A 19,545-nucleotide genomic window follows, 5' to 3' on the forward strand; every position below is an offset into this window, starting at 1 on the left:
TTTAGGCGTACTATTAGTTTTGTTATTTCAGGAATCATAAAAAAGAAAAATTGATACTTTGCTACTTGGAGTATTAATTAAGAAGAATAGTTAAAACACCAATCAGTGTAATACCGATGAAGCATATATATATTACTAATGCAAACTTTTTGATCTCTAAATGTCTAACACTACTTTTATCTTTATGTTGGGTTTGTTGACCGTCTATCTTTAATAATTGAGTCCAAGTTTTGCTGGCAATACGCTAGGCCTTTTACAAAGCAAAAAATGCTATTGGATCTTATAGATTTTAAACTTTAACATAAAATGAGGTATCCGACTGGTTTTCAAGATTTGCTGCGACTTTCTTTATGCCTACTATCAACATGTGTATTTGGAAATTTAACATCATATATGTTTTTTTTTGCCTTATTTAACAGTTACTTACGACTCTAATCCTTATTATATTTTCCTTTTACATGTACACATTGGAGCAAATGGAGTCTTAATTCGGGACTCACCCAAAACGGAGTTTCAAATTGAGACTCGACATTAATACATTACCCGTGCATGGAGTCGACACGTTCCTTATTCCTTAATTTCATCCCACAGCAAGAAAACAATGAAATTCGCTTGAGGCTCGCCCATGGCGATTCCCTTTTTTTTTTTTTTTTTTTAAATTTTCAACTCTTTACTCCGTTTATTATTTTGTTTGAATGTGTGTTTTGAATGATTTCATTTGGTGCGTGTTTGATATTCTTGGTATATGATATAATGGGTTTAGGATTAGCATGCGTCTAACTTGTAGATTTAGGATTAAACCAATCACGCTTGCTAAGAATTGAGTCTGATTTCAAAAGCATTCACATACCTCAAATCAGAGTCCTAGCATTATTTTATAAACCCTTTTTTAGTTTTATGGTTTATTCTGTTTAAAGGCCATAAATGACCATTTCTAATAGTGATGAATCTTTTTCCAAGCTTAATGCATATCTTTATTTTTCCAAACAAGGCTCAATTTTCATAAAAGCGGTAGTTATATTTTTAGATAACTTTTCACATAATAATAGGAAATTAATATATTTATTGTCTTCTTGATATTATTTGTTACTTAACAAGCTAAGCAGTTAAAAGATGAGTTAATAATCGATCATTGAATTCCTATTAAGGTATTGATTAATCCAGCACATTTTTTTAATATGGCTAAAGTCTTCTATTTTATTTTTATTTTTTATAAACTACTATCTTATCTAATTTAAATAGTAGCCTTATATTTTCCATTTTGAAATCCTGATAATACTTACAAAGCTATTTTCTTTTCTACAATATTATATTTATACTTAGCCTAATTAATTGTAAGTCCGATCGGTTAACCATTGTTAATGGATCCTAAAGGGTGCCTAATACCCTCCCTTTAAGTTAGTTGAACCCTTACCTAGATTTTGGTTTCGTAGACTTTAAAACAGAGTTAACTTTAGATAATAACTTTAACGAACTTTAGGTGTCCTAATTCACCATAAATAATTAGGTGGCGACTCCTTAACTTTAATTAACCCTGGAATTACCGGGATGTTATAAACTATTTTGACTCCGGTTAAAATGGGGTATGACAATGCTCAAACAAGAAGGATACTTTCGAAATGCAGTCGATGATAACCCTCACCAACATATAACAAACTTTCTGGATGTGTGCTCTCAGCATATCCAATGGGGGTGTGGCTCAAGAAGCAGTCCGGCTGAAACTCTTCAAATATTCGTTAGCCGGAGAAGCGAGAAAATGGTTCACAAAGCTGTCCCGAAACTCTATCGCTACATGGGAAGAGATGGTCAGAGTGTTTCTCAGGAAGTGGTATCCCCCGAGTAAAAGAGTTGAAATTCGTGATCAGATTTAAGAATTCAAACAACGTAATGGGGAATAACTTTTTGAAGCTTGGGAGAGGTACAAAGAATATTTGGATAGGAGTCCAAACCATGGTTTTCCAGAACAGATTCTTAAAGAGAAGTTTTACAGAGGTTTGGATCCTATGACCCAAGCAATCGCCAATAATGTTGCCAGCGGATGTTTCATGAATAAGTTCTATGCTACTATTACTGATATACTTAATCAATTGACTATACACAGCCAAGCTTGGCATTCAAGTAATTCTGATGGGCTATCACTTGGAACACCGTTGATTCAAAACATTGTGAAAGATAGCCAGGAAACGCAGCAGACATTGGCACAATTGGCTAGTAGTCTCTCTTTACTGACAAAGAGGCTTGATGAGAGAAAAGCAAAGAAAGTGAACGTTTGTCAGGATATCTCAGGCATGCCGCCTAGAATGTACCAAGTCCCAGAGGGTCCATATCAAGAGGGGCCCCCTCCGCCAATTGAGAATGTTCAGTATGCAGATTACATAGCGAAGGGGGATATTCCTGGGCCAATTCAGAGATACTGGAGACCCCAACAAGGGCAGGGGTCATATAATCAAGGGAACTACAACAACAACCAAGGGAACTACAATAACAACTATGGTGGACCGAACCAAGGGAGATACAACAACAACGGTAATTTTGGGAACCGAAGTTCCAACCTTACACCCCACCAAAAGGGCAATCTAATGATCAAGGTAGTTCGAGGTTGTAGTCAATGCTTGAGAAAGTGTTGGTAAGTCAGACAAATACTGAAAAGACACTGTCTGAGCTATCAGAGACGATGGTCTCTCATTCAGCAGCTATTCAGAATCTGGAACAGCAGATGCGTGATCTGTCTAGAGAATAACATCCTGCTAGAAAAGGAGGACTCCCTAGTGATACTATTCCAAACCCGAAGAATGGTGGGGGCGTGGAACGTACTTTTGATATTATCACAGGGAGTGGTAAAATACTTCAAGGTGCTGACAAGAAGGTGGTTGATCTAAATCCGATTATTGAAGAAGAAGAGGTGCACTCTGATGTGCCTATTATTGATGAGGAAGTCCGCGGTGAAGAAAAAGTTGCTGATCTTCCAGAAGTTGCTGCTGATACAGGGAAACACACGATAAAAGGGGCTCTTCGCCCTTTGACTCAAATGTACAAAGCAAAGCCTCCCTTTCCTCAAAGGTTGGCAAAGAAGAATGATGATGCTAAGTGTCAGAATTTCTATGTTCAATTGAAGCAGTTAACAGTGAATTTTCCATTCTTAGATATTGTTAAAGAGATGCCCGAATTTTCTAAGTTTGTAAAAGACCTGCTTACGAAGAAAAGGTCTGTTCAACATGAGACAGTGAATTTAACTCATCGGGTGAGTTCAATTATTGCTTCCACCACAATTCAGAAGAAGGGAGATCCATGGGCGTTTACCATTCCGTACAATATTGGGATTCATGCATTCGCCCGTGCTCTGTGTGATAATGGGGTGAGTATCAACTTGATGCCCCTTGCTATTTTCAAACAATCTGGATTGGGGACTCCTAGACCGACTTCTATGCGATTACAGATGGCAGACAGATCTATCAAGAAGCCAGTTGTGGTTATCGATGATGTGTTGGTACAAGTGGGTAAGTTCATGTTGCCTGCTGATTTCGTGATTCTGGATTGTGCGGAGGATAGCGATATTCCCATTATCTTGGGAAGACCGTTCCTTGCTATGGGAAGAGCGCTTATGGACTCTGAAAATAATGAAATTAAGTTCCGAGTGAATGATGAAGAAGTAACTTTCCAAGAAAGCAAGGGGATGAAGTTGCCAAGCGCTTATGAGAGTATCTCGGTTATTGATTCATTTGATGGGATTGATGATGCTGTCGAACATAAAATGGAAGAAGAAAGTCTGGGAGAAGCTCTCACTGAAGTTCTGATAAATTTTGATGCTTGTGATATGGAGGGCTACGTGGAAACTATAAACGCACTTGAGGGTCTAGGTTCCTACACTTACCACCCAAGAAAGCTTGATCTTGACCTTGCAAATAGAACTACTCCACCAGCTAAGACTTCTATTGTTGAGCCACCAAAGATTGAGCTTAAGCAGTTCCCAACACACTTAAGGTATGAGTTTCTTGGTCCGAACAAGACATTGTCAGTAATTATTTCAGCATTATTGACTGAGGAACAAATTGAGCATTTAGTGGAGATTTTACGCGAGTACATACGTGTTATTAGTTGGACCATAGCAGACATTCGGGGTATTCCTTCTGGTATTTGTGCACATAAAATTCAGCTAGAGGAGGACAGCAAGCCGAGTGTTGAGCATCAGCGGAGATTGAACCAGAACATGCAAGAGGTCGTGAAAGAGGAGATCATAAAGTGGTTAGACGCTGGGGTAGTTTATCCGATTGCAGTCAGCAAGTGGGTAAGTCCTGTTCAATGTGTAACAAAGAAAGGAGGTATCACTGTGGTGCCTAATGCGAAGAATGAGCTGATTCCCGCTCGTACAGTTACTGGATGGCGTGTTTGCATGGATTATAGGAAGCTTAATACTGCCACTTTTAAAGACCATTTTCCCATGCCTTTCATTGATCAGATGCTGGATAGGCTGGCTGGGAGGTCTTACTATTGCTTCCTAGATGGATACTCGGGCTATAATTAGATCAACATTGCCTTAGAAGATCAAGAGAAGACAATGTTTACTTGTCCCTATGGGACGTTTGCGTTCAGTCAAATGCCCTTTGGGTTGTGCAATACACCAGCTACTTTTCAGAGGTGCATGAAGTCGATCTTTTCTGACATGGTAGAGTATTTCTTGGAGGTATTTATGGATGATTTCTCTGTTGTTGGTGATTCATTTGATGATTGTCTTGACCATCTGGGTCAAGTGCTTTAAAGATGTGAGGAGACAAATCTCGTGCTAAATTGGGAGAAGTGCCACTTTATGGTGAAGGAAGGGATCTTCCTCGGTCACAAAATTTCTGAAAAGGGAATTGAGGTCGATCAATCGAAGATAGATGTGATTGCGAAACTTCCTCCACGTATCTCAGTCAAAGGTGTTCGAAGTTTATTAGGACATGCTGGGTTTTTATAGACGCTTCATCAAGGATTTCTACAGGATTGCTAACCCGATGTGCAAACTTCTTGAAAAAGAGGCTAAATTTGTGTTTGATGACAAGTGACGAAAGGCGTTTGATGAACTAAAGGAGTGCCTTACTACTGCTCCTGTGATTGTTACTCTGGATTGGTCCTTGCCCTTTGAGTTGATGTGTGATTCTAGTAGTTTCGCGATAGGTGCGGTACTTGGCCAGTAGGACACTTGATGCGGCGCAGATGAACTACACGGTGACTGAGCAAGAGCTGCTTTCGATAATATATGCTTTTGAGAAGTTTCGCTCCTATTTGCTGGGGTCCAAGGTTGTGGTGTACACTGACCATGCTGTGTTGCGGTATTTGATGGCAAAGAAGGAAGTTAAGCCGCGACTGATTCGTTGGGTCCTTTTATTACAAGAGTTTGATTTTGAGGTAAAAGATCGAAAGGGGTTCGAAAATCAAGTTGCAGATCATCTCTCTAGGCTTGAGGAAACTGGGGTGCCAGCAGATGAACTTGATATTGAAGATGCGTTTCCGGATGAGCAAGTTTTGGCGGTGTCTATACAGGTGGCACCTTGGTTTGCCGATTTTGCTAACTACTTGGTGACTGGTAACATTCCCGAAGAGATAAAATCGTATCAGAAAAAGAAGTTTTTGCGGGATGTTCGTTAGTACTATTGGGATGAACCTTATTTATTCAGAACTAGCGCCGATAATATTATTCGGCGTTGTGTCCCAGAGAGTGAGATATTAGAGATTTTGAAGGCCTGCCACGACTCTCTAGTTGGGGGACATCATAGTGGTACGAGGATTGCTGCCAAGGTTCTCGAATGTGGTCATTATTGGCCTACTCTCTTTCATGATGGTAACCTGATGGTGCGTTCTTGTGATCAGTGCCAAAGGCAGGGGAATATTGGAAGGAGGTAAGAGATGCCTATGAACTTTGTAATGGAGGTTGAAGTGTTCAATGTTTGGGGAATTGATTTTATTGGTTCCTTTGTAAGCTCTTGTGGAATGAAATACATCTTCGCGGTTGTTGATTATGTCTCTAAATGGGTAGAAGTGGTGGCTTTACCTAATAACGAAGCCAAGAGTGTCATGAGATTCTTGAAAAAGAACATATTTACTCGTTTTGGTACCCCAAGGGCGATAATCAGTGATGGTGGTTCTCACTTTTGCAATAAAGCCTTTGCGGGATTGATGGAGAAGTATGGAGTCAAGCATAGGGTGGCAACCCCGTATCATCCTCAGACAAACGGGCAAGTTGAAGTCTCTAATCGGGAGATAAAGAGTAATTTAGCAAAAACGGTGAATGCGAACAGAACTGATTGGGCCCGCAAGCTCGATAATGCTCTATGGGCTTACCGGACTGCGTTCAAAACTCTGATTGGGACTTCGCCTTTCAAGCTAGTTTTTGGTAAAACATGCCACTTGCCAGTTGAACTTGAACATAAGGCCATGTGGCCCTTGAAGAAATTGAACATGAATTGGGAAGAAGCGACCAAACTCAGGTTGTTTCAACTTAACGAGATGGATGAGTTCCGCTATCAGGCATATGAAAGTGCAGCGCTATATAAAGAAAGGATGAAGCAGTATCATGACAAGAAAATCCTGAAGCAGGAATTATACAAGGGTGACCCCGTCTTACTGTTTAATTCTAGATTGAAGCTGCTTCCGGGCAAATTGAAATCACGGTGGTCAAGGGCCCTTTGAAGTGGTAAGTGTCTCACCCCATGGAGCTATTGAATTGAAGTCCGAAGACGGAACTCGAACATTTAAGGTGAACGGGCAGAGGGTGAAGCACTACCATGGTATGATTGCGGGAGATAGAATTGTGGACTGATATCGGTTGAAGCACGTTGGGACGATTGCTGACTCGGCGAGTCCCGACCAAGAGTAAATTGTTAACACCGCCGTGTTGCGACGTTAAATCAAGCGCTTCTTGGGAGGCAACCCAAGTTTAAAATTCTATAATTTTGTTTTTGTAGGTTTTAGTTATTTTTTATTTTTTTACAGGTGTCGAGAGCGCAGGAACTGAAACTCGGAAGACCAGCAAAGTGATACCAGAGCACAAAGACGGGCCGTCGACATGTTGACGGACCGTCAATGTACAATGACGGTATGCAGAGCTGAACTTCTGAGGATTAACAACTGCTCATCTGCAGGTAAGTAAATCGACGAGCATGTCGATGGACCGTCGACACGTTCGACGACGCCGTCGAAGTGGTCATCAACAGGTCAGCTCTTTTCTTTATTTTTTTGTCGTATCTACGCTTCGACGAGTCGTCGACATGTCGGAGACTATTCCAAAAACTTAGAAAAATAAATAAATGAAGGCAACCAGTCGCAAATTTAAATCAAAGTAACGGGCAGAGGTTTAATATTTTCCCACTATCCGTATATCTCTCTCGCTCAACCCCCTCATCTCCCCATAACTCATCCATAAATCATCACCCACTACAAACTCCTACCCTAAAAGTTTACCCCCACTAATTTTCGAGATTCTCTGCCCAAGTGCGAAAATCTGCTGTCTTGCTTCTCTATTTTTTTTTGGATTTTAGTCAAGTATTCTTCTACTTCTTCACATAATCAGGTATGTCGCATAAATTTCGGCCCTTTCTTGGTTTTATGTAGGAATTTTGTTCGAAAATTTCTAACACAATGCCTAGGGTTGCTAAATTAATTGAACAATTGGATTATAGGACCTAGGCTGTATTAGATGGCAATGAAATAAGTTGCGTGTGCTTTTAACTGGGATACATGGGTGATATCTGTGATGTGAATGCTGAGGGTAGAAATTATGACTTAGGGATTGTACTTGTTGAATGAAATTCATGCTTAAATTTGTAAAAAAAAACATGAAATTATTGGTTGGGGGAGGGGAATTTGGTATGATTGATATTACATGGACTTATGGGGACGATAATATCGTGCCCCCATTGAGTCGGCGGGCATTTTAAGAAACTTGTTGATTCATTATGCCCGCCAATGGTTCGAAAAAAAGGAATCTGTTGAAACATGAAGCTTGAGGAGTGAAGTCTGAGTAACTCCAATGGGTTTGAGGGTATTTCGATCAAAAATCTCGGTTTGAATATCGTTATACCCACCAAACAAAACCCGGACAATTGCCTAAAGTCAAAAAGGTTGAAAATGAGGGTGAAGTCTGAGTAACCCGAAGCCCCAAAACCCCAAATGTGCAAAATAGTTGAAAATTGGTTCTCCGATTGATTGAAATGGAAAGCGCAAAGCCGAAACAAGTTTTGATTTTTGTTTACTGTTGTTTGCTGATGCAGGGCCGTAAACATGTTGACGGCACCGTCGACAGGTCGACAGACTGTCTTTTCACAAAGATGGTCCCGTCAAGATGATTGACGGTCCATCGACAGGTTTGACGATCCGTCGAAGAGCATCGACGGTCTGCAGACAGAGAGTATTAGAGAACTGAAACTGAGATTTTTTTTTTTAAACTAACTGTGTTAATTTCACTTGTATGGATTGACTAGATTGTGGTTTTTGATGATTACAGGTATGGCGCCACCCAAGTTAACAACCACTCGAGGGGGTGGCTCGAGGCAAACTCAAAGATCAACGAGTCGAAGAAGGCCCAGTGGCGAACCCACACTTAGAGACGAAAGATCGGATGATGAGCCTGAGGTTATGCCCGTGAAGAAGAATAGGGTTGCGCCTCCCCCATGGAACAGGCAGGTCACAGTACCGGCACCTACACATCCTAATTTCTCCTAGTCTTACGAGGAGGAATCATCTACATCTGGGTCCAGTGATGGATCCGAGGAGGAGGGGTCAGAGACTGTATCTGCAGATGCCTCACCTGCTGCACGAGCACAGTCTACTAAGGATGCTGCTCAGTCCTCTCAAGCACCTTCTAGATCCCAGATCCGTCAGAGCTCATATGATACTGATGCTGATATTGAGGCGGCTTGGGCTCGGGAACTTAGAAGCAAGAGGCTTGAGGATCGCTTCACTGTTGAGGGTGCCAAGTAGCTGTATGAGTATGGCATTGAATTGAAAGGTGATGACACTCAGCATGAGAAACGAACCATAAATGAAGAGAGGCGGATCAGTTTTGAGGGGCTCGAGATCTTACCCAGAGCCAGAAAGCTTATTCGTCACTATCAGTTAGAGTTCATACAGGAGCATCCTGGGGACTATTGCCCTATTTTCATTCGTGAGATATATGCCGCATATGGGGCCTTGATCTCAAAAGTCAAAAAGAGGCATCAGAAGTTGAAGGAGATACCGCCACGGAGCGAGGTTGAGATCAGAGGGGTGAGTTTTGATATATCTGCCTAGGCTATCAATAGAGTATATTTCAGTAATAACTACACCGCCCCGAGGCAGACAATTGAGCTAGAAGACAAATTGCTAAGACGCAAGGAGCAGTCCGTCCGGGACTGGGTAGCTATAGTGTTGGGTCGCCCGACCAAGAGAGCCGAGTAGACTAATTTGAAGAATCGGATAAAAAAGAGTTGGTTGACTCTAGAATCCAAATTTTGGTGGAGCGTAGTGCAGTTGCGGCTTCTCCCCACTCAAGCTGATAATGCTCTTACGGTTGACCGGCAGGTTGTTGTAGCCACATTGATGTCTAGATACCCGATTGATTTCGGGGCATTGGCTAGTACAGAGATACAGTTGAGGGCTTCCCAGCCCAACACTTCCATGATATTTCCATGCCTGATTACAGAGCTTGTTCAGAGGTCACAAGTGCGGTTTATAGATGATATCGACCACCGGATTACAGCTTCGTCGGTCTATTCGGTAGAAAAGAGCAAGAAGGAGGCCGTTGATGAGAGCCAAGGGGAAGCGGATGGGGTACCCCTACCGCAGAAGCTAATTCATCCCGGGGTCGCAGGTGACTCTAAACAGGAGTTACCCACCACTGCTGCCCCTATTACCGAGACTATATGGGCTACAGATTCTGAGATCCCAGCTACTGATATTGGAGATGATTCCATTGAGAATCAGACTGATAAATCTGAGCCACAGACTTCGGCTCCACCGCCTCCGAGTTCAGTCCCACAGCCAGCTGGCCTAGCTGGACAGCTCCAGGGTACAACCAGAGTTGATCCATTTGCCTTCTCAATTGACAACTTTAGGAAATTTACAAAACAGACGGCTACAGTGGACCAGCAATCAAAGATCATAGTGGCCCAACTCGATGATTATGTGAGATGGAGAGTGGACGAGGCATTAGATCCAGTGAGGACGACACTGTCCGCTCGGTTGGATGGATTTGAGATGAGATTGACTACATTGGAGATGGCTCGCCCGACTACTTCCACAGATGCTTTGAGGGCAGAGTTAAAGCAGCTTAAGGCTGATGTTACATTATTGAAGGCCCGTGATCTAAGCCTAGTAGCAGCAGCACCGTCTGTTACGGAGGATATTGAGGAGGAGCTTCCAGTGGTACAATTATTTGCACCTACTGTAGCGGGTGGTCGTGGAAAGAGAAAGAGAGCGTCCCGTGATGAGGAGGATGTGCGAGAGAGCACTCGCCCTAGGGGCCCGAGTATAGAAGAGCAGCAGGTAGCAGAGGCCATTTAGAGATTGTTCGTGGAGAATGTCCAGTTTGGGACTAGGGGAGCCACCTCGAGCAGTGCTCCCAGTGGTGAGACATTGCCACCACCCTTTCCTACTCCAGTGCCAGTGCCCACGGGCACCACTACTGATGTTGCTGCTGACGCTGCTACAGAGACTTCCGTTGGTGCGGTTGCACCACCTGATGCCTCGCAGACCGAGGAGTCGCGAGATGAGCAGCGCGCCTAGTGCACCACAAGTATTCCTACTCCCTGGTTTTACTTTTATTGCATTAGGGACATTGCAGACTTTTTCAGTTGGGGGTGGGAGTATTTGATTTGTTATATATGTGTTTAAGACCCCCACAACTTTTTTTTGCCATGGTTCTTTTCCTGGGGGGGTTTATTTCTTGTTGAACCTGGAATGTTTAGGTCGTGTTTAGATAAAGTAGAGTATTGTTGACTTATGTGGTGGTGGTTTGATTAACTTAGGGCTGTCTTATTTTGATTTTAAGAAAAAGTACTCCCCTCTGAAAATTTCGAAAAAAATGGACTTGGTTGTTTAAGTGACACGCATGCTTTTTTGTGTGACATTTAGATTATTGGGTTACCTTGTGCGCGGAATTATATTGGGAGACTAGTGTGTTGACCACTCTAATGCCATGTGTTGTGAGGTTTTGTAGATATATTCTCTAGTTGTGTATGTAATCTAGAACTTGTCTGGTTAGTCGTGCCTGCATTTTAAAGATAAGTGAAGCTGTGAAATGATCTTAGGCCTTGTTTGTGTTAGAAACCCATGTTTAGCCTAAATATAAGCCTACCCACAGATTAATATCCTTTGTTAGCCATTTTGAGCCTGAAAACCTGTTCTTTGATTAGCCGTAACAAGCCGATACCCGTTCTGAATACCCATCTCTTTGCACCCGGTCCCTCCTTGGCACTAAAATAATAAGACTGTGGCTAAAAACCTAAGTTGGGGGTGATAGGTGGACTAAGGGGATTATGAGGCATAAGCCTAAAGTGGGGTTGAATTAAAGTGCCTAGTTAAAAGACAGCGGTGTGGTAAGTGTAAAATAAAAATAAAAATAGGGAAGTATAATCGCAATAAAACCACACTGAGGCAACAAAAAGAAAGAAGGTAAGAAAACAAAAGGCGAAAGAGGTAAAAGAAAAGAATAAGATGTAATGTTCGAGGAGGGTGAGTCACAGTTATCCAAATGTCTATCCTACCCGTCCTCAAGCCTACATTACAACCTTGAAAAAGTCCAGTGTGATCACAGTCGAACTGTCCAAAGTCGAGGGCGCCGAAAATAAGGGCAACCTTATGTTATTTGCATGTATAGCTAGAGAATCTCTTTGTGAGTGTGAGTGTTTCTCTTCTCCTTTGTCTTCTGTCCCATTCTGTGTGTACGTATATGTTGGGACATTCTTTGGTCTTTGTGAGGGCATTAGAATTTGTTAAGTGACTGGTTTCCCGTGAGTCTTGATTCGTGTGCGCTATGGTTTCTTTGACAACTAGATGTCATAAATTGAAGCCTCATAGTTGCAACGAGTCCTTAATTGGTTTTGTCTTTATTGGGGGAGAGTTATTGTGATACACTTGAGACGCCAGAAGTTGATTGCCACAACCACTGTAGACAGCTTTACTCTGTGATATCGATACATTTGTAGATTGAGTCTGTTAGTTGACTTGCTTGAGAACAAGCAAAGATTTTAAGTTGGGGTGTTGATGTGCCAGTATTTTGGCACATCCAATGCTTTTTAACTCTAAGTTTTACTTGTTTTCGAGCAGGTTTGTGTTAGTTTGATGTGTTTTGTGTGTTGTGCAGGTATTTTGAAGTTAGAATGCTCGAAAAACGAAAAAACGAGGAAAAGAAGCAATCTGTTCTGATAAGCATAAGGACGGACCGTCAACATGCTCGACGGTCCGTCGAATTTGCCTCGTCAATAAGTTCCTGTGAAGTAACATATCATCAGAGCATTATCATATCGTCGACCTGCACTGTCAACATGATCGACGGTCCGTCGAAGTGCTTCAATGGTGGATTTCCTGCAGAGTGAAAAAAGCATACTCAGATTGTCGATATGGTCGTCAAGTATGTCGACGACCGTCGAAGTGCAAAGACGACGCGTCGAAGTGTAAGCCGAGCTGGAACAGGACTGGGATTGATTATTCCGAGTTTGACTTGTATAAATACTTGTTTAGGTTTTATTTTTCAGGTAAGAACAAATAACAAGAACTCAGGGCTTTAAACCTTGTTTAATAAATTCACTTAGGAATAAGAGGAGTTTACTTGGCATAATTAATCGTTCTTCGTGCATGCTTTCTTATCTGTGGAAAAGCATAGAAAGAAATAATCTTTTCGTATTGGGAAATAGTTCAGATTCACATTGAGGTTAAGTGCATTCATACAAATAGTCCATTAGAAGTATATCAAGATCGATACCCATGATCATACACTTTATCTGATGGGGACACAACCTTGGTTCTTTTTACCCATATATTTACAACTTTAAATTTCCAGTCACTTTAAATTAGTCCACAAACCAAAACAACTATAAAACCCTTTTCTGGAATACACCAGGACCGCAAGATTAGTATAATACTTTTTTTAGTAAACTTTTCACACCATATTCTTTGTGGGATTCGACCCGAACCTCGTTGGCTTACTATATTTGACAACGTCCGCGTCATACCATTAATCAGTGTAATTTGAGCGTATCATTCACAAATACTCTTCTTGTTGACTTAGAGATTTTCCTTATTCATGTTATTGATTCTTGAGTCTTGATATGACTTGTGACATGGTGACTTGTGTTCCCTGATATTGATTTATTGATTGTTCACATTCCTTATTGATTGTGGAACGGAAATACATTGTGATGAGAAAGGTATTATAAATATAAAAAGGCACATTTGACATAGGGTGAAGATGTGGCCTAATTATGGGGTCGTGATTCGAGGACAGTTCCGGAGTGAGTGGTACATGGACACCATGGGTCCCTTGCAGGTCATGGCTAATGGGTCAAACACTACCATTTAGCATGTGTGTACAGATATGTGATAGAGTTGAGATAATTTGGGATTTACGATTGTGTTTGGTGATTACATGGGTTGAGTTACTCTTATTGATTTCTACTTGTGTGGATTTTTCCTTATCCCTGTGTTGGCTGATATTTCGGTGTTGGATGATTTATGTTGATAGTTTCTTGAGGTTATGTGTTGTTGTGCCTATCTGTCAATTTTATTGATTTTCTTATTGTATGTATGATACTAATCTTAGTCGGCATATGATATCTACCAGTGCATACTGTGCGTACTGATGTTGCATTTTTTGATTGCAGATTGTGATCCAGAGACATCTAGAGACCTCATATTTAGGGTGAGGCCAGTTTCCACCAGATTCGAGGGTCAACTCTTATCCATGCCAGGCCGCCTGAAGATCTTCCTTATTTTAGATGTCTACTTCATTTCAGACATTTATGTTTATTTTAGACAGTTATTCACTCTTTAGGCAGTTATGTTTTAGAGTCCTTGTACGATGACTTTCGAATTTTGAGGTTGTAATAATTAGACTTCCGCAATTCATTATTTATGGCATGACTAGACATTTGGAGATTTTTATTATCTGTTATATCCTTGAATGTTTTAAAATTGGCTAAGTAATGTGGTAATCGTATTGGATGGTTGGTTAAGTAGATGGTTCGCCCACTAGGGGAATTGGGTGGTTGCCCCTCACGACAGTTTGGGTCGTGACAGTATATTTGACCAGTTCATTTAATTTATACAATTTTTTATTTTAACGATACTTGTGGGAAACACTTGACCCAAATATAAAATCTGATATTGCTAGAGTTATATTGACCGCTTAACTTGCTGCAGGATTTCAACCAATTCATCCAATTTTCAAAGTGAATGCATTTCAAAATCAAGACTCTGATTTTGTTAATATTTTTAAGCCTTAACCTTCATTACATATCTGTACCTCATAAAATCAAAATAAGTAAAAAGAGTTTCACATCTATCTAATTAAATTTTGATTGTTCATGAAGATTTAGATGATATCCCATCATCTTAACCTCGACAAACCAGCCCTAAGATAATCACATTAATCATTCAAAAAAACCTGAATTTTATCATTTTTTAATTTATTTTTTACTCAAAATATTGTTTTAATATTATTCTACAAAATACATATTACTTGACTTAGCATACACGTGCAACACACACATTAAGAATGATAATATCTTCTTGATTCTATAATCTATCCTAATAAAGTGTATAAAAGAAGTGATGAAAAGAGATAATCCTCAACCAGTGAAAAACTAAAAAATAAAACTAGCAGAAGTTACAGATTTGGATTACTGTGGCCAATTTGGTTATTAAAGTGATGGTGTTGTGATTTTTTAGGTGAAAGAGAAAAGATTATGTGATTTTGTACAAAAATCTTATAATTATGTGACCATTGGTATAATTTACTCCAAAGTTTGAGGGCCATTGATGCTTTTTCTTGTATTCAAACAAGAAACAAGTAAAGAATAATAGTTGAAAGTACACAATCCAAATAAACAACAAACAAACAAAATTCTCCAAGTAAGCAAAGCCAATATAGAATATATCAATCTTCACGTTTTGTATAGATAAAATTATCCAAAGAACATCTTAAAAAATAAAAGTTCAAGACTATAACTTCTTAAGCACTAGGTGGTGGGGGTGGTGGAATAACGCAACAACAATGATTGTCCGCGTTACACCCACAACTTGGGTAACCTAAAAAGTTACAAAAGTTGGCACAATCTGCTGCAGTGTTGCATCCTTGGGGCACTTCCTGATATAGTCTAAATACACTTTGTTGTTTGTCCACCTCAACACATTTGCCCATATGGCTAAAGTTGCAAATAACTAAGAAAAATAGAAGAACAAAGTCAAGATAGCCTTTGCCATCTCAAGAGTAATTGCGAAAGTGTGTGCGTATATCTTTCCGATTCAGAAATAATCTGGTATGGCCCAACTAAATTCTACATGCATTTATATACTAGTGAAGCATAACATATATAGAAAATAAATAATGATATTGCCTATCATATAATATACATGGTTGTCTGATTATCTTAATTTATTAGGCAACTTATTCATTCATGGAATCATATTTATAATCATACCAAATAAGGAGAATCAGATTATGTTGTTCTAGTATACGTATATTGTTGTAACTTCCAATGAGTGTGTTAAGTAACATATACTAAATATTTTATCAATCTTTCTTTCTGTTCTTTCGGTAACTCTTTTTTTTTTTTTTTTTTAGAAAGAAATTATATTAATTCACAATAACAAAAGCATTAATGAGTGCGAAAAGGGTCAAATATACCCTTAGTACTATGAGAAAAGCTTTAAATATACCCCTCGTTATATTTTCGGTTCAAATACATCCCTGCTATTATACTATTGATTCAATTATACCCCTCCTCCATTAAGGTTGTTCAATATGGACATCCCATCATATGGGCAATGACATTTGATGAGGTGGATGTCACGCGTCATGCCACCTTAATACTCCTAACCCATTTTACCCCTCCCCTCTATTTGTTCTTCTACTACTAAAATTTCATTTCCCTCCACCACAATTGCCACCATTACCCAAGCGAATGCATAATTGGTTTATTTTACAGCACCACCAAGGTCTATTTTGCCATATTTGCAAATTAAAATTCAACTGAATTATGAAAAGAGAAAATATAAGAAAGCGAAACATTACAATATATGGAACAACGAAGAATGAAGACCCAGAAGAAAAAAGGGGAAGATACATGCTTGTTGTTTACCTGTAAAATCAGTACGTGAGATTGTATACGTGGTCAAGGAGACATGGATTGATATGATCAAAATAATAATATAAATAGCAATAGAACTTAATATGAACAAAATATAATTGAAAATAAGGAGTTAGAATAGCCTGAGCCTTGGAGAAGCTTTGAGCTAGACTCTCCGCACTGGCTAAAAGTTATGATTCCGATTTGGCCAAATATAAAGAAGTAATAAAAAAATGAGCATTTTAGTATTGTGTTGTATATATCTCTTGAATATTGTGTCCTTTACAATGAAATGATAAGTCCTATTTATAATTGGGATAAGGGGAACACATTTCAGGAATTGTGCCTCCGGTAATCACACAAATTAATGCCACCATAATGATTAAAAATAAAGAGGGCAATAAAACTAATTAATATCCCGTGGAAGGTGCAAGACCTATTTGTAACAGTTGATTGGTGCCAACTTCTTGAACGAGCATCCGGGTCCTTTAACGTTTTCAGATTTAATAGGTCTCCTTTGGAGCCTTGTATGCTGAGCCATGTCCGAGTCACACCAGCTGACACGTGTTAGCACGACATTCATCCAGCTCTGTTCTAGAATTTTACCCAATACAGATAGTCCCCCACTTTCCGGTAACTCGAACAAGTATGGTCGGGAAGTGGAAAAGGTTCATGGTTAACCCGTTTGCATGGGAAATAGAACCGGCCAATCACGTCAATCGACAAGACAGCTGCCGGAGCCGTCACTGCCAGTTAAAGGTGGCGACGGTTGACTCTTCATGATGATTTGTGACTCCTCATTTTTAGAAATCAACAGACTTTCTGTCCCTATATATACTCACAATCCCCTCCATCATTTTCTCTTTATATGCACCATATTTTCTTTCCTTGTACGTGTTTCTTTTATTACAGACCCTCTTCCTTCTTTGTGGAGTACTTTCATCCTTCAATCATGGCTTCTCCTAGCCCATAACACATGTCTTTCTCCCCTTCAATCTCTCTAAAAACACTGGTTCTCCATCCCAGAGGCAAGGGAAAGCCCCTGAGACCTCAACCACTCAGGAGGTAAACTTGGATTCACTTGCTGCGGTCATCCTCGCTCTTGGTTGTGTGTACCTAGGGTATTTTCGTATTGACAACTGCTATGAATCGGTGGGAGAGATAAGTTTACTAATCACTAGTGAAAATCTTCCCAAGGTATATTAGGACTGTAATTGGGCCCTTGAAGTTGTGGCCTTTCCAGTTGGTGCGGAGTTCATGTTGAGGGCTACAATATGATTCATACTTGCCCGTTTACCATAGGGTTTACCCTTCCAACTCCTGTATTGTGGAAAACTTCTGTCGCTGGTACCAAATATGCCTTGATCAACTTGCTCCTCAACTATAGAGGACAATCTACTATATCTAACATTTAGTCGACCGTGTCAGGCTAGCCTTTAACATTGACCATTTGATTCAAATTTACTCACCCTTCCTATTTCGGAGAGGAATGATCCACCTATTTCCTCAGGGTTCTCGAGGCCCGATCACCAACGCCGAGGGCGACTTCAATCGCAGTTGGTACGTTTGCTTCTTTATGATCCGAACCGACTTTCTTCGTCGTTCTTCCTTGAAACCTTTCTCGGAGAAGTAGAACAACACCTGTAGGTCCGAATTTTCACAATCTTTTCTCCCGTTTCGAATACGTACTCAGGCTACTTTTTAATGCTTTAACCTATATAGCTGCTCCCTTAGCACCCGGATTTGAGCAAGGAATGTTTGACTAGGTGATGGATTTGTTACGAGCATCTCCTAACGTTGTTAGGACCTAGAAAAACCTGACCTCCGACTGGTGGAAAGGAAAAAGCCATGGTAAAGTGTTGCATCCCTTTTCCCGTATGATTTTTTTTCTTGACCCATCGTGCTTACAATTATTTCCCCTTTGTACAGGCATTCGTACAAGGATATCGACTGCCTGAAAGATTCCTTCCGATGATACTGCTTTTTCCAATATCATGAATGTCATAACTCGAGCCTCGAGCAGCCAGAAACGCAGAGCCCAAGGCCCTTCATAGCCTGTCGGGACCCCGACTGAGGGAATTGGTTCTCAGTTGAGGACTCGATGTTACTTTTTAAGGCATGGAAAGAAGTGATGATAACTAACCATTGTGTCATGAATGTTAACGATGACGAGGCACCGAAAGAGGCCTCTCTTGGCCAAGAGGTGAAAACCCTGTATTACCCCCGAAAGTCCCTGAGGAGGCCTCTGGCGAACCAGCTTCCCTCCACCAAACCGGGTGAGTGTTCTATTCCTCCAAGAGTTCAAAACTATGACTTGAAAATGACACTGTCACAACTTGCCCAATCAGATCCGTCAGAGCTATGAAACCGTGACCAATGTGATAGAGGTAGCCGGAAGAACGATAGATGATTCATAGCTCTTAGAGAATCGCTGCCTTCACCGAGAGGTGGAGACACTCTTTATGAGGTGTTGAGAGTCTAAGTCCCTAAAGCATTCCCTGTGGTTGAGCTACGATGAAGCCAAGCAGGATCTGAAGGAGAAGAAAGAAACTCTTCAGTCCATGACCTCCAGCCAACAGAACCAACAAGTCAGGGTCCGCCGCCTGGAGAATGAATTGGAAACCGTTTAGGGACAAATGAGATGTTCGGAAGCTTCCAAAACCCTGCTCTAAAATTGGTGTGAGAAGTTGCAATGCCGTCGTATTGCTGACGAACACTAAGCAAGCTTGACTCGAGACCTTTCCATTCTGAAGTAACGTTGGGATGCCTTCCAAGATGCTCTGGACAACTAACTGGATCTCTCAGATGCCTTGCTGAATGTCGATGTTGATTTCATTGCAGTAGAATTTGCGATGGCAAATCTTCAGTCTTCTGAGTAGTGTGGCTCTGACAGTGAGGGCTTGGCGGATCCTCTTGCTACCGGGGGCGCGTATCCTCCTTCCTAGGGCTAATTCTTAGCTTTGAGCCTGCGAGCCTATGTTTTTTGAAGATGTGTTTTGAGTATGTTCTGGATATTCTACCCTTTTTGTGCCTAGGCAGACCATGGAACCGAGCATGTCGAATTCCTTTCACGGGCTTATGGAACTTTTGTCTCCATGTCCTTATAGGTCCGGAGTATGATATAAATGAACTACATTGATATTCTTATTTCTTTGTTCCTTATAACAAATTGCCTTTAGGACAACTTTCAAACCAAAGGGTCTTATATTTGGCACTAATGGCATAATGTTGGGGGTTAAATCAACCT

At 40.7% G+C, this 19,545-nt stretch overlaps 1 protein-coding gene across 1 annotated transcript; it reads left to right on the plus strand.

Annotated features, from left to right (window-relative positions):
- The first annotated feature begins 3,028 nt into the window (after nucleotides 1-3,028).
- On the plus strand, nucleotides 3,029-14,098 carry LOC132626971 (uncharacterized). The gene is made up of 2 exons (XM_060342009.1): nucleotides 3,029-12,707; nucleotides 13,833-14,098. Exon 1 carries the CDS (start codon nucleotides 3,029-3,031, stop codon nucleotides 4,520-4,522), a length of 1,494 nt encoding a protein of 497 aa, XP_060197992.1. The 3' UTR covers nucleotides 4,523-12,707; nucleotides 13,833-14,098.
- Nucleotides 14,099-19,545: the final 5,447 nt, after the last annotated feature.

The sequence above is a fragment of the Lycium barbarum genome, chromosome 2 (assembly GCF_019175385.1).
Source record: "Lycium barbarum isolate Lr01 chromosome 2, ASM1917538v2, whole genome shotgun sequence".
In the NCBI taxonomy this organism is placed as follows: Eukaryota; Viridiplantae; Streptophyta; class Magnoliopsida; order Solanales; family Solanaceae; genus Lycium; species Lycium barbarum.

Bases quoted from the DNA above. Each gene is read 5' to 3' on its own strand.
- LOC132626971 (XM_060342009.1), top strand. From the start codon at position 3,029: ATGTACAAAGCAAAGCCTCCCTTTCCTCAAAGGTTGGCAAAGAAGAAT.